Genomic DNA, 24,587 nt, shown 5'->3' on the forward strand with positions numbered 1-24,587 from the left:
GCCCTTAGATATACATTCTATCTTTATATGTAACTTGTCACGATCGTTGCGAAGCACGCAGGCGATCGTAAGGGCAAGCGGGAAAGCAGGAAGCAGGCAGGCAGATTACGGGATCAAACAAGGGTTTAATAAAGGAGATGGGGACCGGGAAACAGCTCACGAGTACAAACATCAATGACGGACAAGGGAAACCGGGGAGACCAGGACTTAAATACACAGGACTAATCAAAGTAACTAGACACAGCTGGGCACAATCGGGGAAGTACATGTGGGTAATCCGGGGGCGTGGCACACACGAGGAGTGGACGAGCCGGGCATGACATAACTAATTAACATTTGACATGTTAGCATATTAATATATTTAAAATTGTGAGGAACCAGACGAAGTGCGGCTCAGAAAACCCCTTATGAAGAAAACAAGCTTGGAACCACGGTTTCCCTTGCCGGGACGCGGGTCACCGGGGCCCCCCCCTGGAGCCAGGCCTGGGGGTGGGGCTCAATGGCGAGCGCCTGGTGGCCAGGCCTACATCCATGGGGCCTGGTCGGGCACAGCCCGAACAAGGCACGTGGGTCCCCCCTCCAATGGGCTCACCACCCATGGGAGGGGCCATAGGGGTCGGGTGCGATGTGATCTGGGCGGCGGCCAAAGGCAGGGACCTTGGCGGTCCGATCCTCGGCTACAGAAGCTAGCTCAAGTGACATGGAATGTCACCTCTCTGATGGGGAAGGAGCCTGAGCTGGTGTGCGAGGTTGTGAAGTTCCGGCTAGATATAGTCGAACTCACCCCGATGCTCGGCTCCTTGAGGGGGGTTGGACCTTTTTCCACTCTGGAGTTGCCCACAGGGAGAGGCGCCGAGCGGGCGTGGGCATACTTATTGCCCCCAGGCTGGGTGCAGGTACATTGGGGTTTACCGCAGTGGACGAGAGGGTAGCCTCCCTTCGCCTTCGGGTGGCTGGACGGGTTCTGACTGTTGTTTGCGCTTATGCGCCAAACGGCAGGTCAGAATACCCACCCTTTTTGGAGTCCTTGGAAGGGGTATTGGAGAGCGCTCCTCCTGGGGACTCTCTTGTTCTGCTTCGGGACTTCAATGCTCACGTGGGCAATGACAGTGAAACCTGGAGGGGCGTGATTGGGAGGAACGCCCCCCCCGATCTGAACCCGAGCGGTGCTTTGTTATTGGACTTCTGTACTCGTCACGGATTGTCCATAATGAACACCGTGTTCAGGCATAAGGGTGTCCATATTTGCACTTGGCACCAGGACACCCTAGGCCACAGTTCGATGATCGACTTTGTAGTCATGTCGTCGGACTTGCGGCCACATGTCTTGGACACTCGGGTGAAGAGAGGGGCGGAGCTGTCAACCAATCACTACCAGGTAGTGGGTTGGCTCCGCTGGTGGGGGAGGAAGCCAGCCAGGCCTGGTAGGCCCAAGCGTATAGTGAGGGTCTGCAGGGAATGTCTGGCGGAATCCCCTGTCAGGGAGAGTTTCAACTCCTACTTCCGGCAGAACTTCTCCCATGTCCCGGGGGAGGCGGGGGACATTGAGTCCGAATGGGCCATATTCCGTGCCTCCATTGTGGAGGCAGCTGACCGGGGCTGTGGGCGTAAGGTGGTCGGTGCCTGTTGCGGCGGCAATCCCCGAACCCGCTGGTGGACACCGGTGGTAAGGGATGCCGTCAAGCTGAAGAAGGAGTCCTATCGGGCCTTTTTGGCCTGTGGGACTCCAGACGCAGCTGACAGCTACCGGCAGGCCAAGCGGGATGCGGCTTTGGCGGTTGCTGAGGCAAAAACTCGGGTGTGGGAGGAGTTTGGCGAGGCCATGGAGAACGACTTCCGGATGGCTTCAAGGAGATTCTGGTCTACCATCCGGCGGCTCCGGGCGGGAATGCGGTGCAGCATCAACACTATTTATGGTGGGGATGGTGCGCTGCTGACCTCAACTTGGGACGTTTTGGGATCGGTGGAAGGAATGCTTCGAAGACCTCCTCAATCCCACCGACACGCCTTCCGATATGGAAGCAGAGTGTGGGGACCTGGGGGTGGACCTATTTCTGGAGTGGAGGTCACTGAGGTGGTCAAAAAACTCCTCAGTGGCTGGGCACCGAGGATGGATGAGATTCGCCCGGAGTTCCTCAAGGCTCTGGATGCTGTGGGGCTGTCCTGGCTGACACGCATCTGCGGCATCGCGTGGACATCGGGGGCAGTGCCTCTGGACTGGCAGACGGGGGTGGTGGTCCCCCTCTTTAAGAAGGGGGGCCGGAGGGTGTGCTCCAACTACAGGGGGATCACACTCCTCAGCCTCCCTGATAAGGTCTATTCGGGGGTCCTGGAGAGGAGGGTCCGCCGGATTGTCGAACCTCAGATTCTGGAGGAGCAGTGGTTTTCGCCCTGGCCGTGGAACAGTGGACCAGCTCTATACTGTCAGCAGGGTTTTGGAGGGTTCATGGGAGTTTGCCCGACCAGTCTACATGTGTTTTGTGGACTTGGAGAGGGCATTCAACCGTGTCCCTCGGGGAGTCCTGTGGGGAGTGCTCCGGGAGTATGAGGTGCCGGGCTTCTTTATAAGGGTTGTTTGGTCCCTGTATGACCGCTGCCAGAGCCTGGTCCGCATGGGCAGCAATAAGTCGGACTTGTTTCCGGTGAGGGTTGGACTCCGTCAGGGCTACCCTTTGTCACCGATTCTGTTCATAGCTTTAATGGACAGAATTTCTAGGCGCAGCCAGGGCATTGAGGGTGTCCGGTTCGGTGACCTCAGGATTAGGTCTCTGCTTTTTGCAGATGATGTGGTTCTGTTGGCCTCATCGGACCGTGACCTTCACCTCTCACTGGAGCAGTTCGCAGCCGAGTGTGAAGCGGCTGGGATGAGAATCAGCACTTCCAAATCCGAGACCATGGTTCTCAGCCAGAAAAGGGTAGAATGCTGTGTCTGGGATAGGGATGGGGTCCTCCCCCAAGTGGAGAAGTTTAAGTATCTTGGGATCTTTTTCATGAGTGAGGGAACGATGGAGCGGGAGATCGACAGGCGGATCGGTGCGGTGTCAGCAGTCATGCAGGCGCTGCATCGGTCTGTCATGGTGAAGAGAGAGCTGAGCCAAAAGGCAAAGCTCTCGATTTACCAGTCGATCTACGTTCCTACCCTCACCTATGGTCATGAGCTATGGGTAGTGACCGAAAGAACGAGATCGCGGGTGCAAGCGGCCGAAATGGATTTCCTTCGCAGGGTGGCTGGGCTCTCCCTTAGAGATAGGGTGAGGAGCTCAGTCATTCGGGAGGGACTCAGAGTAGAGCCGCTGCTCCTCCGCATCGAGAGGAGCCAGATGAGGTGGCTTGGGCATCTGATTAGGATGCCTCCGGGACGCCTCCCTGGGGAGGTGTTCCGGGCATGTCCCACTGGGAGGAGACCCCAGGGAAGACCCAGGACACCTTGGAGAGACTATGTCTCCCGGCTGGCCTGGGAACGCCTCGGGATCCCCCCAGAGGAGCTGGATGAAGTGGCCGGGGAGAGGGAAGTCTGGGCTTCCCTGCTGAGACTGCTGCCCCCGCGACCCGACCCCGCGACCCGACCCCGGATTAAGCAGAAGATGATGGATGGATGGATGGAAAATATGTTATGAATGTGGGTGTGAAGTAAAGGAATGCATCCACAGGAAAACTCTATGATTCCATTGTTAACCAGCCCTGGAGACTAGTTAAACTAAATACATTTATTTTAACCTCATTACTAAGACTGAGTAATTTCTGTATTAAATAAAAAATAACGGACGGCATGGTGGTGCAGTGGTTAGCACTGTCGCCTCACACCTCTGGGACCCGGGTTCGAGTCTACACCTGGGTTACATGTGTGTGGAGTTTGCATGTTCTCCCCATGTCGTCGTGGGGTTTCCTCTGGGTACTCCGGTTTCCCCCCACAGTCCAAAAACATGCTGAGGCTAACTGGACTTGCTAAATTGCCCGTAGGTCAGCGTGTGTGAATGAATGGTATGTGAGTGTGCCCTGCGATGGCCTGGCCCCCCATCCTGGGTTGTTCCCTGCCTCCTGCCCGTTGCTTCCGGGATAGGCTCCGGACCCACTGTGACCCAGTAGGATAAGCGGTTAGGAAAATGGATGGATGGATGGATAAAAAATAACATTTATGTTGATAAGGTGGGGCATTGCTACAGATATCACAAGTTAACATAAATAGAACAGTAATTTTTGTCTTTTACAGTTATACTGACTTTGAAATAACTTGCTGAACAGCTGCCTCATTCCCTATTTCTCCCATATTTCAGGGTTACATGTTTGGCAAATCAGGAGAACTTCTGACAATGAGACTGAGAAGTCAGTGTTTCAGAGCCATGATGGGGCAGGTAAGGCTGCATTTTTAAATGCATCTGATGAGTAATGAAAAGTCACAGAAATTCCTGGAAAACTGGGGACCTTGAACACAGACGTGCACTGAAGCTTGTTCTGACTTTGTCTCCTTCAGGAAATCGGCTGGTTTGACGACAGCAGAAATGCCGTGGGAGTTTTAACTACTAAACTGGCAACCGATGCGTCGCTCGTCAAAGGGGTAAAAACAACTTTGTTTTCAAAGCCAAATTGATATTATGCTGTTTGTGGAATAATTTAACGCTTTAGTCTAGATGTCATAGTACCACAGTATGTGGGTCCTCAAAATGCAATTCAGGGTTATGACAAAGCAACATGGATTTGAAACTGCAGCCTTTCAAGTGAGCAGCTTTGTATCATTTGTGGTTGGCGCTGTTTGGATTGACATGAATCTGGGTGACTTCACATCCTATACATACATTGTGGATAATGGGATCGTTATGCTGTCCTCTCTTCCATCATTTCCATCAATGCACTGCCAATGCCAGGCTTCTTCTCAATTAGTTCTGCTAATTTCCACCTCAAAAAAGAAAAAATTAAACCGTCCCCGGGTACAGCATGGCACCACAAAAAAGGCTGGCCTCAAGATATCAGCGGAAGTGGGACTGGCTATCGCACCCTTCTTCTGATTAATTGTGGAATATACACAATGAAAAAATACAAATTGCCACGTTAACAACATTAATAATAAAAATATTTGTAAAACCATATAAAGGATTCTTGTAAATTCTTATAAAGGATTATTTTCATTGCTGTAACAAAGCAGATAGCTAAATATTATGTATCACTGGCTGATATACATAAGTCAAATTCTAATGGAAATTTATTAGTTACCTACATTGTCCTTACAACGTCATAAATCGCAGCCGTCATCACAACACACAACACTCAAACAAAATATGCTATTTTGTTTGACGGATCCTTGGATGGCATCCGACATACACCAAATGCGATTAAAGTTTACAAGTAAACCTACAAGTAAACACAACAATAAAAACTTAACAGATTCCTCCAAAGCGATTGCGGAGTTCAATGCTCCAGTCACCTGGTCACCACACCTTTGGACCTCAGCGTCACAGACTTTAACGAAACTTGGCAGCTGATTTGGTCACATGAGAAACTCATGAAACTGAAATTGGGCAAAGTCTTGGATCAATATTGAGGGAGAGTTAAGCGAACAAAGTTTTAACTTTTTTTCGAGGGGAACTATGACTTTGACTGCCTATATTTACTTTAATATAAGCTGCACAGAAATAGTCCTCATATTGTTTTAAAACTATTAAAGATTATATCGATTGAACAAATAATATACCATCCACATATGAATAATTACAATGTAATAACTGATTAAAATATACCTATACTTCAAAATTGATTAATTTTTTACTAAAGCTAGCTCAGATATCTTCCATTTACACGTAGCCTGAAATGACAACTTTATTATAGTACTATTACGACATTTTTCTTGTGAAATTATAACTTTATTCACAAAATCTCAGATTTGCTTTCCACAATGTTGCCCTAATATTCTGTGGTATTATTCAAAGTTAAAAACACATATGAAAGGTAAGCATTTCGCTTCAGTACTTTACTCTCACATCCAGCTGGATAATGTTTCCGTTGCATTCTGTTTCAAAACCAGTGGAAACTCGGGCCAGTTCTCAAAAGGCACAAAGTGAGAACCAGCCCAGCACTGTTACCAGTACCAGCTCAGGTTTGGTGAAAATGAGGTATCTGTTTCTCTCTGCTAGGCAGCAGGATCCAGACTTGGCCTGGCTACGAACACCATATGCTCTCTGACCATCGCCATCGTCGTAGCCTTCATCTTCAGCTGGCAGATCACACTCCTCATACTCGTCTGCGTGCCTTTCCTCTCGGGAGCCAACTTCATACAGATGAGGGCCATTGGCGGCCATGCTTCCAAAGACCAGCAAGCCCTGGAACTTTCTGGAAAGGTAGGGCACACATATAGTTGGTGGTGTATGTGTAATTAACTTATGTAGCCCTGTCATGTCCCTCACACTCAGTCACAGAGTGTCCCGATTGTAAGTCTTAATAGGCGTCTAATGGCTTGAGAGTAGCACAAGTGAGAGCTACGAATAAACGACCACTTAAAGAACAATAAAGGCTCGATCTAGGTTTTATAAAACACACAAGATACACTATGTGGACAAAAGTATCAGGGTACACCTCAGTCACTGATTTCAGGTGTTTTAATTCACACTGTCAGAAAAAAACTTAAATTTCAAGCTTCAGTTTCTTCATGCTGTCCAGCTGGAGCATGTGCTTGTATAGGGAATGTAGACTGTCTGATCCAGCCTACAGAGGCAAAAAGACAGAGAGGCAAAGCAGTGCGCATGCCGCTTATGACCCTGAGGAGTCAAAGACAAAGCAAAAGTACACTTTCTGTTTGGGAGGTGCGAGTGGAGGTACCGCGGGGGGGGGGGGGGGGGGGGGGGGGGTCGCTGCAACTCCTCCTAAGGGAGAATAATGCAGATGACAACGTAAGGACACTCAAATCACTGAGTCCGTTATCCTGAGGGAACCACACGCCTGCTGAAATGCATCTACCTGGATGTGTGTGTCAGACAATGCCGGCAAGGTGTCCTCAGCCAAGTCCTCCTGAACAATAAAGCAATACAAATGTAAAGATGCGTCAACACTGGGCACACCTAGTCATTTCTACATGTAACTGTACCTGAGGATCACAGGAGGTGCTGGGCTCTGCAGGTGGCTGGACGCCTGCATAATATTATTATATATTATTATCCCCCTCCCCTGCACAGGAGACATGGATTTGAAGTTCATGATTGCACAAATGATCACACTGTACAATGTTATTGTGATATTACCCTGCACATAGAGGGTGCACATGTCCGAGGCACCAGGGTCTGACTGGACCTACCCCTACATAATGGGCCTTCCAATGTTATTGGCTAATGCCAACTCTTCAGCATGAGTAAAGGCTTCCATAGGTGGCCCTCCGCCTGGCCCCCTGCCTGGTCCTCCGCCTGGCCCCCTGCCTGGTCCTCCGCCTGTACCTCCGTCTGGCCGTCCGCCTGGTCCTCCGCCTGGCCCCCTGCCTGGTCCTCCGCCTGGCCCCCCGCCTGGCCCTCCGCCTGGTCCTCCGCCTGGCCCCCCGCCTGTACCTCCGCCTGGTCCTTCGCCTGGCCCTCCACCAGGTTCTCCGCCTGGCCCACCGCATGGTCCTCCGCCTGGCCCTCCGCATGGTCCTCCGCCTGTACCTCCGCCTGTACCTCAGCCTGGTCCTCCGCTTGGCCCTCTGCCAGGTTCTCCGCCTGGCCCACTGCATGGTCCTCCGCCTGGCCCTCCACATGGTCCTCCGCCTGTATCTCCGCCTGGTCCTCCGCCTGGCCCCCCGCCTGTACCTCCGCCTGGCCCTCCGCCTGGTCCTCCGCCTGGCCCTCCACCAGGTTCTCCGCCTGGCCCTCCGCCAGGTTCTCTGCTTGGCCCACCGCATGGTCCTCCGCCTGGCCCTCCGCATGGTCCTCCGCCTGTACCTCCGCCTGTACCCCAGCCTGGTCCTCCGCTTGGCCCTCTGCCAGGTTCTCCGCCTGGCCCACTGCATGGTCCTCCGCCTGGCCCTCCACATGGTCCTCCTCCTGTATCTCCACCTGGTCCTCCGCCTGGCCCCCCGCCTGTACCTCCGCCTGGTCCTTCGCCTTGCCCTCCACCAGGTTCTCCGCCTGGCGCACCGCATGGTCCTCCACCTGGCCCTCCGCATGGTCCTCCGCCTGTACCTCCGCCTGTACCTCAGCCTGGTCCTCCGCCTGGCCCCCCGCCTGTACCTCCGCCTGGTCCTCCGCCTGGCCCTCCACCAGGTTCTCCGCCTGGCCCTCTGCCAGGTTCTCTGCCTGGCCCACCGCATGGTCCTCCGCCTGGCCCTCCGCATGGTCCTCCGCCTGTACCCCAGCCTGGTCCTCCGCTTGGCCCTCTGCCAGGTTCTCCGCCTGGCCCACTGCATGGTCCTCCGCCTGGCCCTCCACATGGTCCTCCGCCTGTATCTCCGCCTGGTCCTCCGCCTGGCCCCCCGCCTGTACCTCCGCCTGGCCCTCCGCCTGGCCCTCTGCCAGGTTCTCCGCCTGGCCCACCGCATGGTCCTCCGCCTGGCCCTCCGCATGGTCCTCCACCTGTACCTCCGCCTGTACCTCAGCCTGGTCCTCCGCCTGGCCCTTTGCCAGGTTCTCCGCTTGGCCCACCGCCTGGTCCTCTGCCTGTACCTCTGCCTGTACCTCTGCCTGGCCCCCTGCCTGTACCTCCACCTGGTCCTCTGCCTGGCCCTCCGCCTGGTCCTCCGCCTGGTCCTCTGCCTGGCCCCCCGCCTGGTCCTCCGCCTGGCCCACCACTTGGCCCCCCGCCTGTACCTCCGCCTGGCCCCCCGCCTATACCTCCGCCTGGTCCTCCGCCTGGCCTTCCGCCTGGTCCTCCGCCTGGCCCCCCGCCTGTACCTCCGCCTGGCCCTTTGCCAGGTTCTCCGCCTGGCCCTCCGCCTGGTCCTCCACTTGTACCTCCGCTTGGCCCTCCACCTGTACCTCTGCATGGTCCTCCGCCTGGCCCACCGCTTGGCCCTCCACCTGTACCTCCGCCTGGTTCTCCGCCTGTACCTCCGCTTGGCCCCCCGCCCTGCCACTTGATGTTTTCATATTTTATCTTAACTTGCTGCCACTTACACTTTCCACTACTATTGCATTTGAAATCGGACCAGTTCAGTTATTATTAACATTAGGTTTGCAATAACATCACAGTAATGAACCTTTAGGGAGCATTGCATTACTTAACAGCAATAATATGCTTACTTCTGAATTGCGTCACATCTGTGAGCCTCTGTGTTTATTCATTTATGCAACAAGTAACTTCTTAACTGGCGTCGTAGTACTGATTATCACCGATTGAGACAACCTGGTTTTGTCAACCCCACGTTCGCAAATTAACTCCGGGTTAAATCTGATTTGGTTAAACCCCCTTCATAGTACAGGCCCCTGGTCCGGAGAAGACTTGTTCACTCGCCTAAGTTACCATGGTAACTCAGCGGGAATTCATTTAAGACATTTTGATGGAACAGAACTCGCACTTAAATGAGCCAGACTTGTCGAAATAAGTCAGACTTCCCTTTAATCCTGCTTCGTGGAACACCCCCTTGTTGTCCTATTGTTGCGTGTGTGTTTGCCCTTGTCTTGCGTTAACCCTGTCCGATCTTCTCATGTCTTTAGCATTGTATAAATTCTCCACCATGTGTGAGCTTCACTGTGCAGCGTCTAACCTCCCTGTGTTCCCCTAGTATACTGTAGTTGATTTCAAGCTTGTTGGGTGTTAGTGCTGTTAAAGAGTCAATAAAAGCTTGCTTTCTGCCTTGCAACCAAGTCTTCATGATATCCGCTGTCGCTGCGATGATTCAGTCTGCCTGGCACTCCAATAATAATAATAATAAACATAATAATAATAATGATAATAATAATAATAATAATAATAATAGTGGTCTCTTTTGCATCAAAGATATAGATTCTACATATTTTTGGATCGTAAATTGTATTTCTTGAGGTCTCAGAAAACATTGAAGCATGAGCCCTGCTTATTGTTATTTCATTTTGTTTGGTTAATTACCTTTTATTTTCTGCAGATCTCCACAGAAACAGTTGAGAACTTCAAGACGGTTGTGTCCTTGTCACGAGAAGAAGTATTTTTCCAGAAATTCAAAGATAGTTTGAGTTATCCATACAAGTAAAGTACCCTTTAATTCAAATCACATATGTCTCAATCATTAACGCTAACCTGGTGTATAAAATCCATGCATAATGAATGATAAATGCCTTTCTTGGTAAAGGATTTAGGTTTAATGATATTATTTACCTCTCCTGGAGCCGGCACCTTATCGTGGTGGAGGGGTTTGCGTGTTCCAAAGATCCCAGGAGCTATGTTGCCCAGGGCTTTATGCCCCTGGTAGGGTCATCCAAGGCAAAGAGGTCCGGTGAGGAACCAGACGAAATACGGCTCACAAAACCCCTAATGATGGACAACATTTTGAAACCGCGGTTTCCCTTGCCCAGACGCGGGTCACCAGGGCCCCCCCCTGGAGTCAGGCCTGGGGGTGGGGCTTGATGGCGAGCGCCTGGTGGCCAGGCCTACACCCATGGGGCCTGGTCGGGCACAGCCCGAACAAGGCACGTGGGTTCCCCCTCCAATAGGCTCACCACCTATAGGAGAGGCCATAGGGGTCGGGTGCAATGTGAGTTGGGCAGCAGCCAAAGGCGGGGACCCTGGCGGTCCGATCCTCGGCTGCAGAAGCTAGCTCTAGGGACATGGAATGTCACCTCTCTGATGGGGAAGGAGCCTGAGCTGGTGCGCGAGGTTGTGAAGTTCCGGCTAGATATAGTCGGGCTCACCTCAACGTACGGCTTGGGCTCTGGAACCAGTCTCCTTGAGGGGAGTTGGACCCTTTTCCACTCTGGAGTTGCCCACGGGGAGAGGCGCCGAGCGGGAGTGGGCATACTTACAGTATTGCCCCCTGGCTGGGTGCCTGTACGTTGGGGTTTACCGCAGTGGACGAGAGGGTAGCCTCCCTTCACCTTCAGGTGGGGGGAGAGGTCCTGACTATTGTTTGTGCTTATGCACCAAGGGTCGGACTCCGTCAGGGCTGCCCTTTGTCACCGATTCTGTTCATAGTTTTTATGGACAGAATTTCTAGGCGCAGCCAGGGCGTTGAGGGTGTCCGGTTCGGTGACCTCAGGATTAGGTCTCTGCTTTTTGCAGATGATGTGGTTCTGTTGGCTTCATCAGACCGTGACCTTCGGCTCTCACTGGGACAGTTCGCAGCTGAGTGTGAAACGGCTGGGATGAGAATCAGCACCTCCAAATCCGAGACCATGGTCCTCAGCCAGAAAAGGGTAGAATGCTCTCTCTGGGTTGGGGATGGGGTCCTCTTCCTAGTGGAGGAGTTTACGTTTCTCGGGGTCTTGTTCACGAGTGAGGGAACAATGGAGCTGGAGATCGACAGGCGTATTGGTGCGGCGTCAGCAGTGATGCGGGCACTGCATTGGTCTGTCATGGTGAAGAAAGAGCTGAGCCAAAAGGCAAAACTCTCGATTTACCAGTCGATCTACGTTCCTACCCTCACCTATGGTCACGAGCTATGGGTAGTGACCGAAAGAACAAGATCGCGAGTGCAAGCAGCCGAAATGGGTTTCCACCACAGGGTGGCTGGGCTCTCCCTTAGAGCTCAGTCATTCGGGAGGGACTCAGAGTAGAGCCGCTTCTCCTCCGCATTGAGAGGAACCAGATGAGGTGGCTCTGGCATCTAATTAGGATGCCCCCTGGACGCCTCCCTGGTGAGGTGTTCTGGGCATGTCCCACTGGGGGGAGGCCCCGGGGAAGACCCAGGACACGCTGGAGGGACTATGTCTCTCGGCTGGCTTGGGAACGCCTCGGGATCCCCCCAGAGGAGCTGAATGAAGTTGCCGGGGAGAGGGAAGTCTGGGCCTCCCTGCTGAGACTGCTGCCCCCACGACCTGACCTTGGATTATGGATGGATGGATGGATGAATGGATGATATTATTTATATTAATCATTTTTGAAAATAATACGTAATTCCACTGTTTCAGGACTGCTCTATGTAGAGCCCCTATGTATGGATTGACCTACGCCCTTGCCCAAGCAACCCGGTTCTTTGTCAACGCTGCGATTTTCCGTTTTGGCGCATGGCTTATAGCGCATTGCTACACGCAGTATGAGAATGTTTTTCTGTAAGTCTTTAATTTACATATCGAGGAAAATCCAGAGTGGTGTCAATGCTGTCTTGCTTTACCTGATGGATGGTGCATGACTGGCTGTGCTTGGCGCTCTCCCCAGTGTGTACTCCGTCATTGTCTTTACTGCCGTAAATGTTGGACAGTCCTCCAGTTTTGCTCCGGATTTTGCAAAAGCAAAGGCATCTGCACAGCGAATATTAACCTTGCTGGACAGGAAGCCTGAGATCGACAGTTACAGTGAGAAGGGCGACATGCCTGTAAGTTGTAGACCAGGACTTATGATTCCTTAGAATGTGACTGTTATTATCATCATATTTATATTTGATAAATGACTGGCATCCCATCCAGGGGATACTCTTGTTTTATGCCCTTTGCTGGCTGGAATAAGCTCCAGGCCCCATCGTGATCCTGTACTGGATAAGCTTCAGGAAAATACATGGATGGAAAAGACCATTATTGTGCAAAAATGGTTAGACACAAATCTATGAGTTTGTCACTTGGATGATGTATCCTTCACCCAGGGAACCTGCACGGGGAACATTGAGTTCCATGACGTCCACTTCATGTACCCAACCAGGCGGAACGTGAATGTGCTGCAAGGCCTGAATGTGTCTGTAAGCTCGGGCCAGACTCTGGCCCTGGTTGGTGGGAGTGGCTGTGGGAAAAGCACTTCTATCCAGCTGCTGGAGCGTTTCTACGACGTCGCTTCTGGACACGTGGTGAGGCAGTCAAGACATGTGGCCCGTTTCCCACATTCTGGAGTAGTACTGGGGCCAGTTTGACATGTCTACCACATTAACACTGCACTCTAAATATCACCTTCTGGCATTTTCAGCTGTAGACAACCCAATACGTAACATACATGACCCTGTTCCTTTCCCTTGTTCAGTCTCTGGATGGGCACGACATCAAGTCTCTGAACCTGGCCTGGCTGCGTTCTCAGCTGGGCCTGGTCTCTCAGGAGCCCATCCTGTTTGACTGCAGCATTGCTGAGAACATCCAGTATGGCGACAACAGCCGTGACGTCTCCCAGACGGAGATTGAGGAAGCAGCCAAGAGTGCCAATATCCATACCTTTATCCAGAGTCTTCCAGAGGTATGGATTTTATTCAGTGGGGAAAGTTATTTGGGTTCCTCAACTTTGGCCATGTAACTGTATCCAGCTGGAAAAATTCTTTTATGGCTCAAACTACTAAAAGCGATATAAAATAGAAATAGTGGTACTTTATTAACGGCCATGGGAAAATGCTCTTTTCACCTACCCCATGTTGCTCTCCATGAGACATAGATACAGGTGACAGAAAGCTTGGGGGTGACCTTGGGGGTCAGCCAGTGTGCACTGCTAACGGCGCTGGGAGGGTTTAAGGGCCCAGTGGGCACACGTCTGTTTTGTCAAGATTCAAACTGACAGCTTTCTAATCACAGTCAACAAGGGTTAGCCGGCTGAACCACCCCAATATCAGCTGTATCCTGTTCATTTCTACAGAGAAGTTACCCAAATCCTTGTAACGTATCGGCCAAAATATAAGGGGGGGGGGGGGGGGGGGAAGGAGACCGGAGAACCCAGAGGAAACCCCACGACGACATGGGGTGGGGACTTGAACCCTCATCTCAGAGGTGTGAGGCAGTTGTGCACCACTGTGTCACCGCCCCCCCAGAATAAAGAAAATTAAGATCCAGGTCCAGGTGTGGGGTGAATCGTGGTTGATTATTTTTCCAACAATTGAAATTGATATCCAAAACTCAGGGTCTATAATCCGGCAAACCAACCAAAACTGTACTGGGACAGAACACAATCAGAACACAGAACTTCACCGCATTTCATGGTGCTTCATCTGCTGGGTGGGGTGTCTTTACTGAACACAAGTAACAGAGATCAGCTCAGAGAACACAGATGACAAAGAATCTGCTTAGTAAGGAGCATAGCTCAAACTACTTCACAGTCTACTGAGAAGTCTAGGGGATATTTAACAGCTTGTGTAGGATTGAGTAACAGGTGTTTTCGATATACAGGTGAAGATGATCTGGGAAGGATAACTGGGGTCAGATACTGGGGTTGGACGCATGACACCTATATAAACAAGTGTATCATTTCTCTGAGAAAAATACAAAATCCGGTTTAAACCCACACATAATTAGATCTATAATGGACGTAAACCTCATCTTAAAGACAAAGAACAGACAGTATGTCCTGGTTTCTCAGTTTATTGCAGTTGAGGTTAAACAGTCCATTTTGAAATGAATAAACATTGCAAAAATTTGTATGTATATTCGGTTGACAGACATACAACACCAGAGTGGGGGACAAAGGTGCCCAGCTGTCTGGGGGGCAGAAGCAGAGGATTGCCATCGCCCGGGCACTGGTGCGTCATCCAAAGGTGTTGCTGCTGGACGAGGCCACTTCCGCACTGGACACCGAGAGCGAAAAGGTCAGACTCATTTACACATTTTGGAAGAATGCCCAGTGGTGTATTAAATGCATTAGTTTTATGGCACAAAATGTTGTTGAGTAAACCTCCCATTAGCGGCCTACTGAGATTTGAGAATCCCGCATCTCACACAAAGCTGCTGTCTGTCCACTGAGCAGATCGTGCAGCAGGCCCTGGACAAGGCGCGGCTCGGTCGCACCTGTGTGGTCATCGCCCACCGTCTGTCCACCATCCAGAACGCAGACATCATCGCCGTCATCCAGAATGGAAGGGTGGTCGAACAAGGAACGCACAGCCAACTCATGCAGAGGGAAGGGGCCTATTATGCCCTAGTAAATGCCCAGGTGTCTCACTGAGACAATGATTCAAGATACAGGCATTCCCTGACTTACAGACTCATACAACTCATACTTATGAGTGGACTGCCATGAAGACTATTATATAAAAAATGTAAGTTAAATACAATGGTTCATGATAAGAGAGACACACACTACAAACCCTCCTGCCTCCCTGAAGACAGACGGTACCCCCACATTGTCGGTAGAGAAATGTCCTTCCCTCACATACCAAAATCTATGCTTCTCTCCATGAGACACACACACAGGTGACAGAAAGCTTAAGGGTGACACTGCAGGATCGGTCACTGGCCAGTGCTCTTCATGCAATTGCTCAAGGCCCAAGAGCCGTCCTGCGATTTGATCATGTGACCTTCTTGAGGCCTAACCCGCTGATTGATACGCCTACCTCTGCGATTATCCACCATTGTTGTCCGTGGACGTCCAGGACTTTTTGCATTACTGAGTTCACCAATGCTTTCTTTCTTTATCAGGATGTACCAAACTGTCGATTTTGCCACTCCTAATGTGGCAATTTCTCGATTTGTTTTTGTCTGTTTTCGCAGCCTAAGGATGGCCTGTTTTACCTGCATACTGAGTTCCTTTAACCGCATGTTGTATGTTCACACCTCAATCTTCAAGATGCAAACAAGACACCTCAGATCAACTACAGACCTTTAATCTGCTTCATTGATAATGAAAGAATGGAGGAATTGCCCACACCTGTCCATGAAATAGCTTTTGAGTGAGTTGTCCAATTATTTTGGCCCCTTTAAAAAGATGGTGTCACATGTTAACGAGCTGAAACTCCTAAACCCTTCATCCAGTTTGAATGTGGATCTGAGAGTCTGCACTTTATGCGCATGCCCATTGTATAACTTCAATTGGAATATATTTCAGTAAACAGGTAAAATAGTAAAACTTGTGTCAGTGTCCAAATATTTATGGTCCTGACTGTAAATCTATTATGTATTTATGTTTTGCTAGATTAGATGACATTCTTGTTTTGTATGATTGCATTGAATTGCTTTGAATAGAACTGAATTCCCATTCTTCTTACTGTCATTCCAATTCAGCATCTTATAAGGTGTGACCAAGCCAGTTCAAAATCCAACTGATGAATGGAATGAGGCACAATTCATATATCCTGAACAACCCTGCTAGGCTACACAATAAACTAACCATAAACTAAACTTGCTATGTGTTCAGTCACCTCTTTTGAATTGGGAAGGTGAATCACCCCTCATGACCAGCAATGTCAGAGAATTGTGCAAGTCAACAGAAGACAGCATTTGAGACCGTGCCATCCTGGAAGAAAAGGTCCTTTTGTGGCTAGTCATGAATCCCTTCCATCTCGGTAATGAACAATTCGGAGAGGATTCCAGGCTGGCCTGGGCTGAAATAAAGAGCGGAAATGAACACAGCAGGATTTTACCCTCAGTGCACCGGGCAGCTTCTCACAGCTCTCTGCTTCTACGCCACTGGTGGGTTCCTGCAGATCTACAGATGCACATGGTCTGTGTCCAAATCTACCAACTGGAGTAGAAAAAAACACGTTTATCTCGGAGTCCTGACTTCCAAGCTCGAACTTCTGACTTAATATCCCAGAATTCCGAATTATTACATCGAAGTCGTGATTTTTTCCCCCCTCGCAATTCTTACTTCATTTCTCGTAATTCTAAGTTCTTTTCTATCAAACAGAAAGTAGCCGCATCGATCCATCACTTCTGCTCCAGCTTTAATCGTTCAATGTACCGCCCGTACGGTAGCAGACAGCAGCGAAGGCTACAATGGCTGTCCGCTCTGTCTGGGCATTTTAATATTTTCAGTTGTACGTCTGAATGGTAGCTAGTCTACATCGAAAATTACAGTTTCCTGTAAACGTTAAGCAGGTATAAAACGAAATCAGCTGTGGTTCAGTCATATCCGACGTTAATGCTTCGTGCATTAGACCCTGTAGCAGCCAGTAATGTAATACTTACCGTTAATGTAATGACATGTTCATAATAGCTTTTCCGTTCACAATGAAATAAAAGCCGATTAACAGGAAGGTCTAACTCAACAATACAATACTAACGTTTCTGAATCAAAAAAGTAACACATAATTATAGACTTTTATTAAACATAATAGCGGAAAAATTATTACGTTATCAGCAGTAATTATTACATTAACGGTAGATATATTATTGTCCGCTACAGATCCTATCAATCGTGACATTGCACAAAATGTAGGTTCAAATTACAGTGATTAAAATATTAAACATGTATTTTAGTTAATTGTGATTTAAAGCTACTACTAGTCCAAGGCAAACACTGGCATCACAAGAATAACCGAATTACCCAAACCAAGGCAATGAAGGCAGCACCATCGTCACCCTATTTTACTGCTTTCACACAATAGCGAGCTACAGTAACATGAAATCCGAACTACTTTCCAGTAGATGACAGTATGTGAATAATGCGTGTTTGGGGTATGTGCGAAAACAGCATCCTGCCTGAATGGCCGAAAAATACTGAATTTCGGTTTAATATGTACTCAGAATTGCGACTTAAGTCAGAATTCTGAGATACAAACGTCAGAATTTCGACTTACTAAGTTAGAATTCTGAGATAAATGTGTTTTTTTTGTACTCTAGATGGCGGAAACGGGTTTCCAATTGGGGGTACTACTTAAGGTTCGTTCGTTGATTCTAGAATAACAAAGGATTCTTGTAAACGCACGCAAACCTCACTGGTACTTTACTTTCGTAGTTCGTTATCTTTTTCGTTATTTGTTAAGATCGATCGCTTTCGAGAAACCCGCCACATACTATATGTTTACAGCCCTCACGATGAGTTTAATGGGTGACTTTGTAACTTTGACAGGTAATTTTACTGATTGCTGGTATCATTTAAATTGCAATTTAAATAATCAACCAAACAGCGATTTAAATGATTTTTTAAATAATGATTCAAATTACAAATGTATCAATAGTCATTTAAATGACACTTTAAAAAATAATTTAAATACATTTTCAAATGACATATTCATTTATTGAATATTGTCACAAAACACACAACATATACGCGTGTCTTGCTAGAGGAATTGGTGAATTGATAGGCATATTTTTTTTTAAACATCCCCTTTATAAATTGTGGAGTCTCTAATTTAGGGGGGGCAGCTGCCGGTCCTTTACATGGCACGTACCGTCGCCCACTACAGGCATTTATTTACGTCTGTTAGTCTAACTGCGTGTGGAAACAACGAGGAAATGCAAACAACACACACAGCGAAAATGGGATGTGAAATATCGGTTCATCTAAGAAAGTAACGTAAATCCACTATATTACTTATGGCTCTGAATTATTACTCATTTTCTTTATATATTCAAAATTCATACGGTAAATAATATGGAATTATACTCTTGTAGTTTTAATCTAAATCTGGTTAAGTGAATATAAAAATAACAGCTCGGGACATAATTTGTCAAATGTAATTGCACAAATGTATTTAAATAAAGCGAGTGAATAAAAATTATAAAATGGTTAAGATTCACTGTGGTGCAAGAGCAGCTTCGGATTAAGGTGCTTAGAGTTCGCATACCTCGGCCAGTTCACACCTCATATCTGAATATTAATTAGTATTAGTATTGGCCTTCACACGTAGGTGAAGGGACAGCTGTGATTCTATTAGTAAAAGACCCACGACAATACAGTAAGAATGTGATGTCAGAGGACAGCAGTATATATATTACATCCGCGATTTCCCAGTGTTATTGTCAAACCTTAGAAACGACGCTTCGTACTGTGAAATTTCGCTGCCTGCAACACCGGTCATCCGTCGCCGTTCTGTGTAAGTTTTCATACTTTTCCACTTGTCTTATAAAATCAAATCAAGTGAAATAGCCTTTTATTGTCAATCTCTATATGTCCATAACATACAAGAGAATCGAAATGCTGTTTCTCTCTCATCTTTGTAGTACAATATAAAGTATAAAAGTATAAAAAGTATAAACATATAAGATAAAGATAAATACAAACAGTACTAAGAATAGGAAACCCCTGCACGATATGCAATAGTCAGCAGCGCAAAAACAGCGAAAGGCCAGTAACAGTGATGTCATGTGGGGATGTGCACTTTAGAGCAGCTTATGAGATGTGTAGAAAGACGTTAGCAGCAGATGTAATATTGAGTCTTTATATGGTAGCAGTTACGGTAGGGTACTTGGGAGGTAGCGACTGTCTTGTCACGGTCCAGGGGCAGGGGGCAAGGGGAGGGGGAGGTGGTAGTGGGCAGAGTTCAGTATTCTGACAGCTTAGTGCAGTGTTTCCCAACCTTTTTTGAATTGTGTACCCCCTGAGAGATTTTCTCATACCACAAGTACCCCCTTTGTCAAATGTGTTGATGATTCAATAAAAGTAGAACGTACAACTGATTATCAAATTTAAAACATTTTATTAAATCTCCATAACTTGAACATTTAATTCATTAAGCAACACATCCCAGATAGATTTTCTTTCTATACCAGGGCACAGCTAATGGAATGGCTGATAATATTTACCCATCATCAGGGAAATTAAATATAAAATTTTTTTCCACGTACCCCCTGTAATGTGCTCGCGTACCACTAGGGGTACGCATACCCCCGGTTGGGAATCACTGGCTTAGTGCATGAAGGTTTTGGACAGTCTTGTGGAGTGGGCCTGGAGGCTCCGGTACCTTTTCCCTGAGGCGAGGAGGCTGAAGAGGGAGAGGAGTCACCAGGAATGGCGGGAGTAGAAAATGAGGGAGGACAGTGGGGCACCGATCATCTTGCTGGCTGCATCCACTATGCTTTGCAGGGATTTCCTGCAGGATGCAGTGCAGCCTCTGTACCACACAGGGATGCAGCAGGTGAGGATGCAGCACATGATGGGGGGTGGGACTCGTGCTCTCCCCAGTTTACGTAGGAAGTAGAGGCGGGTTTGAACTTTCTTGGCCAATGATGTGGTGTTGTCTGACCAGGAGAGGTCCTCAGAGATGTCTGTCCCCAGGAACGTGTTGCTACTCACCCTCTCCACAGCTGCACCGTCGATGGTCAGGTGGGGGTGCTGTGAATCACCTCTCCTGAAATCAACCATCTCTTTGGTCTTGCCCACGTTCAGGAAGAGATTGTTGTCTTTGCACCACTGGACTAGTTGGCTCGCCTCATTCCTGTAGTTGGCGTCGTCATTGTTGGTGATGAGGTCGACCACAGCTTTATCATCTGCGAACTTGACAATGTGGTTGGAGTTGTAGGTTGGTGGGACAGCAGGATAAAAAGCAGCGGGCTGAGCGCACGCCGTTGTGGAGCCCGTATGATGGTCTTACAGATGTTACTGCTGACTTGCGACATTTTGTAGCCTCCCTGTAAGAAAGTGCAACACCCAGTTACAGAAGCGGGTCTCGAGTCCCAAGAGACTGAGTTTCTGTATTAGCTGCTGGGGAATGATTGTATTGGCTGCTGAACTGAAATCTAGGAACAGCATTCGCACGTAGGAGTTCTTTTCGTCAAAGTGGGTGAGGGCTGGATGGAGAGTAGCGGTAATGGCATCTTCTGTGGACCTGTTTGTCCTGTATGCAAACTGAAATGGGCCATAGGAGGGGGGAAGAATGGACTTAATGTTCTACGTGACCAGCCACTCAAAGCACTTCATGATGGTGGAGGTCATTATAGCTGGATGGGAGGGGCGTCTTAGGGACAGGAATTATAGTTGTGACTTTAAAGTGCGTGGAAACTACAGCTCGGTCCAGGGAGAAGTTAAAGGCATCAGCGAGGACATCCTTGAGATCCTCAGCACAGTCCTTCAGAGCACGACCAGGTGTGTTGTCTGGAATGGATGCTTTACGTGGGTTGATCCTAGAATTCAGATCATTTTAGTTTTACAGTAATGATTTTTTCACCACATGAAATCCGACTGACATTACAATCGCTCTATGTATAATGTCAGTATGTCAAGGACTTTCAGTATTTAAATTTAAAAATTAAAACCTACTATAGCAGATTTCCTACGGATTTATTTTTTCGGTTTCAGTGACCGATGTTCTAATGGAGTTAGTTTCAATTGCAGAAAAGCACCCCCAGCGACGTACAGATGTAAGGGTTGCCGTTTGCTCCCCAAGAACAAATATGTTTCCTCTGTCAGTCGATTTCAGGGGTTTAATTACAAAGATAAAAGGAAAAAAGCCACATTACGGAGGAAGAAGCTGTACCAGACACAATGTCCGGAGAAGGTATTTTTTTTACTTTGATTTACAAAATACACAATGATCTGAAAATGTTGATCGCCTGTGTCTGTAATATTTTAATGGGTTAACAGAGTAATTAATTTTGAAGTTGCCTGGATCTGTGATTGACAAGGTATGTGGTTATTGAAAAACATGCTGATTCCCCTTTTTAGTTTCTCAGGACGCGCTGTACGCGAATTCCTATATCAACGATGGGTTTGTGGAAGACGAGAAACGCAGAGAGGATGAGATGGACCCCCCACCTCCGGAGGAGCCAACTCCGGCGTCAAATAAAAAGGGATTGTTTAGGTACACGGAGACGGACAATTCCTGACAATCTCTGAGGTTGCAGTTAATCAGCTGTTTGAGAGCTTCACAAGTGCTATTGTGAGAATGTCTCAGGTTTGGGAAAAAAAATGAGTCAGTGGATCGTAGCCCATTTAAAGAGAGAGATTTTGCAGTTGTTCATTATTCGACACAGAATTAAGTCACCAAACAGTAAATGGTTGAGTTTCTCATGGTTGTATGAATCTCAGATACAGACTAGGGTCTATATGGAGGTATTCTGTCAGCTCATGGATGTACGATTCTCAGATGCAGACTAGGATCTGTATGGAGGTATTCTGTCAGCTCATGGATGTATGAATCTCAGATACAGACTAGGGTCTATATGGAGGTATTCTGTCAGCTCATGGATATATGATTCTCAGATACAGACTAGGGTCTGTATGGAGGTATTCTGTCAGCTCATGGATGTATGATTCTCAGATGCAGACTAGGGTCTGTATGGAGGTATTCTGTCAGCTCATGGATGTATGATTCTCAGATGCAGACTAGGGTCTGTATGGAGGTATTCTGTCAGCTCATGGATGTATGATTCTCAGATGCAGACTAGGGTCTGTATGGAGGTATTCTGTCAGGTCATGCTGGTCCAGAGACCCATCAGTCGCTTTATGCTGGTGTTCCCTTCACTTAGCCATCTGCCCATATACTGCATGTATAGGTGGAGAGGAATGAGGCCTATTTCCTTCGTTGCTTTGTAACGTTCTCCTCCTTTCTTCCTCTAGAAGAAAAAGAAAGGAACCAAAGGAACCAGTGAAGCTGGTTGGATTTTTCCAATTAGTAAGCAAACAATTCTGTGGGATTCTATGATATTATGTAAAATGGATATTTCAGAAAAAAGAAAAAGAATGTCTGTAATAATATATTTTATCTTCTACTTTACCACAGTACCGCTTTGCCAAACCTCTGGATATTATTTTAATTATTGTGGGGTTACTCTGCGCCGCTGCCAATGGGGTCGCTCTGCCACTCATGAGTTTGGTTTTTGGGAAGATGACGGACAGCTTTGTCGAGAGCAGTCAACCATTAAACCTTTCAGGTGAGAATTTATAGGAACCTGCCTGTAGGCCACAGCTGATGATGCATGCATGGATGAAGAATATTGATTCCTGAGTGAATTTGACATTTTCCTTGTGTTCCACTCTTATACTGGCTGCAGACATTTTTGTTTCAATGAGTAATGTCATGGTTTTTATGCCGAACGTGATGCCCAATATCTGTTTGTCTTCTTTCAGCCTTAGGCAACGTTACTCCCAGTTATGCCAGCTCTGCCAATTGTCCTACCATGCCTGGAGTGGATATCGAAACTTTAATGACCAAGTAAGTGTCCTTGATGAATCTTATTTGTGCATTCAGAGCTACTGTCAGGTGAAGGATATTCACAGACGTAATATAAAACTTTGTTGCATATTCCATTCACAGTCGTGCCTATTACTTTGTGGGGACTGGAGTAGCAGTACTCTTTCTTGGAACTTTTCAAGTCACGCTTTTCCTGCTGGCAGCTACCAGACAGACAAAAAGGATCCGTGAGAGATACTTCCATTCAGTGATCCACCAGCAAATGGGATGGTTTGACACACATCAGATCGGAGTGCTAATTACCAGACTGACAGAGTGAGTATATCTGGATACTAGGCTGGTGGTATGTATTGGGTGGACAGATTAATTATAATACAGCGAAAAGGGGGTAATTGCCAGGACCCAAATTTGAGTCTCGACCCACAGGTTGAGAATTGTTATGAAGTGCCCATATAGTGGAGAGAATGTGATGCAATGCCCTATAAGGTTCCCTTGCAGTGGTCTAACGACCTCTATGAGTACCCTTTTAATGGAAAAGAGTGCTGTTATGAAGTGCCCATATAGTAGAGAGAATGTGATGCAGTGTCCTATAAGGTTCCCTTGCAGTGATCTAAATTGCCCCTCTCGTTACCCATCGATCCTTCCATCCATCCATCCATCCATCCATTCATCCATCCATCCATCCATCCATCCATCATCTTCCGCTTAATCCGGGATCGGGTCGCGGGGGCAGCAGTCTCAGCAGGGAGGCCCAGACTTCCCTCTCCCCGGCCACTTCATCCAGCTCCTCTGGGGGGATCCCGAGGCGTTCCCAGGCCAGCCGAGAGTCTCTCCAGCGTGTCCTGGGTCTTCCCCGGGGTCTCCTCCCAGTGGGACATGCTTGGAACACCTCCGCAGGGAGGCGTCCCGGAGGCAACCTAATCAGATGCCCGAGCCACCTCATCTGGCTCTTCTCGATGCGGAGGAGCAGCGGCTCTACTCTGAGTCCCTCCCGAATAATTGAACTCCTCACCCTGTCTCTAAGGGAGAGCCCAGCCACCCTGCGGAAGAAACTCATTTCGGCCGCTTGTACCCGCGATCTCGTTGTTTCGGTCACTACCCATAGCTCATGACCATAGGTGAGGGTAGGAATGTAGATTGACTGGTAAATCGAGAGCTTCGCCTTTTGGCTCAGCTCTTTCTTCACCATGACAGACCAATGCAGCGCCCGCATCACTGCTGACGCCGCACTGATCCGCCTGTCGATCTCCCGCTCCATTGTTCCCCCACTCGTAAACAAGATCCCGAGATACTTAAACTCCTCCACTTGGGGGAGGACCACATCCCCAACCCGGAGAGAGCATTCTACCCTTTTCCGGCTGAGAACCATGGTCTCGGATTTGAAGGTGCTGATTCTCATCCCAGCCGCTTCACACTCGGCTGCGAACTGCTCCAGTGAGAGCTGAAGGTCACGGTCCGAAGAGACCAACAGAACGACATCATCTGCAAAAAGCAGAGACATAATCCAGAGGTCACCGAACCGGACACCCTCAACGCCCTGGCTGCGCCTAGAAATTCTGTCCATTAAAGCTATGAACAGAATCGGTGACAAAGGGCAGCCCTGACGGAGTCCAACCCTCACCGGAAACGAGTCCAACTTATCGCCGCCCATGCGAACCAAACTCTGGCACCGGTCATACAGGGACCGAACCGCCCTTAAAAGGGAGCCCGGTACCCCATACTCCCGGAGCACTCCCCACAGGACTCCCCGAGGGACACGGTCGAATGCCTTCTCCAAGTCCACAAAACACATGTAGACTGGTCGGGCAAACTCCCATGA

At 48.4% G+C, this 24,587-nt stretch overlaps 1 protein-coding gene across 24 annotated transcripts in view; it reads left to right on the forward strand.

The window, feature by feature from the left end:
- Positions 1-24,587, forward strand: part of abcb5 (ATP-binding cassette, sub-family B (MDR/TAP), member 5) — a 137,834-nt gene that overhangs the window by 58,302 nt on the left and 54,945 nt on the right. For 2 of the 24 annotated variants that reach the window (XM_049025349.1, XM_049025386.1), the window contains 10 exons: positions 4,275-4,352; positions 4,472-4,555; positions 6,126-6,329; positions 10,013-10,113; positions 11,991-12,131; positions 12,238-12,394; positions 12,659-12,856; positions 13,027-13,233; positions 14,420-14,566; positions 14,725-16,094. The exons of 2 other annotated variants lie outside the window; for them this stretch is intronic. In XM_049025349.1, the coding sequence (XP_048881306.1) occupies positions 4,275-4,352; positions 4,472-4,555; positions 6,126-6,329; positions 10,013-10,113; positions 11,991-12,131; positions 12,238-12,394; positions 12,659-12,856; positions 13,027-13,233; positions 14,420-14,566; positions 14,725-14,922 (1,515 nt within the window). In that variant the 3' untranslated portion in view covers positions 14,923-16,094. Of the gene's footprint in view, positions 1-24; positions 3,620-4,274; positions 4,353-4,471; positions 4,556-6,125; positions 6,330-10,012; positions 10,114-11,990; positions 12,132-12,237; positions 12,395-12,658; positions 12,857-13,026; positions 13,234-14,419; positions 14,567-14,724; positions 16,095-18,667; positions 18,734-21,045; positions 21,134-21,300; positions 21,437-22,194; positions 22,250-22,357; positions 22,509-22,704; positions 22,790-22,891; positions 23,084-24,587 lie in introns of those variants that run through there. 20 more of the 24 variants (XM_049025374.1, XM_049025372.1, XM_049025370.1 and 17 more) reach the window with 18 other exon arrangements.

This window comes from Brienomyrus brachyistius, chromosome 9 (assembly GCF_023856365.1).
Source record: "Brienomyrus brachyistius isolate T26 chromosome 9, BBRACH_0.4, whole genome shotgun sequence".
Taxonomy (NCBI): Eukaryota; Metazoa; Chordata; class Actinopteri; order Osteoglossiformes; family Mormyridae; genus Brienomyrus; species Brienomyrus brachyistius.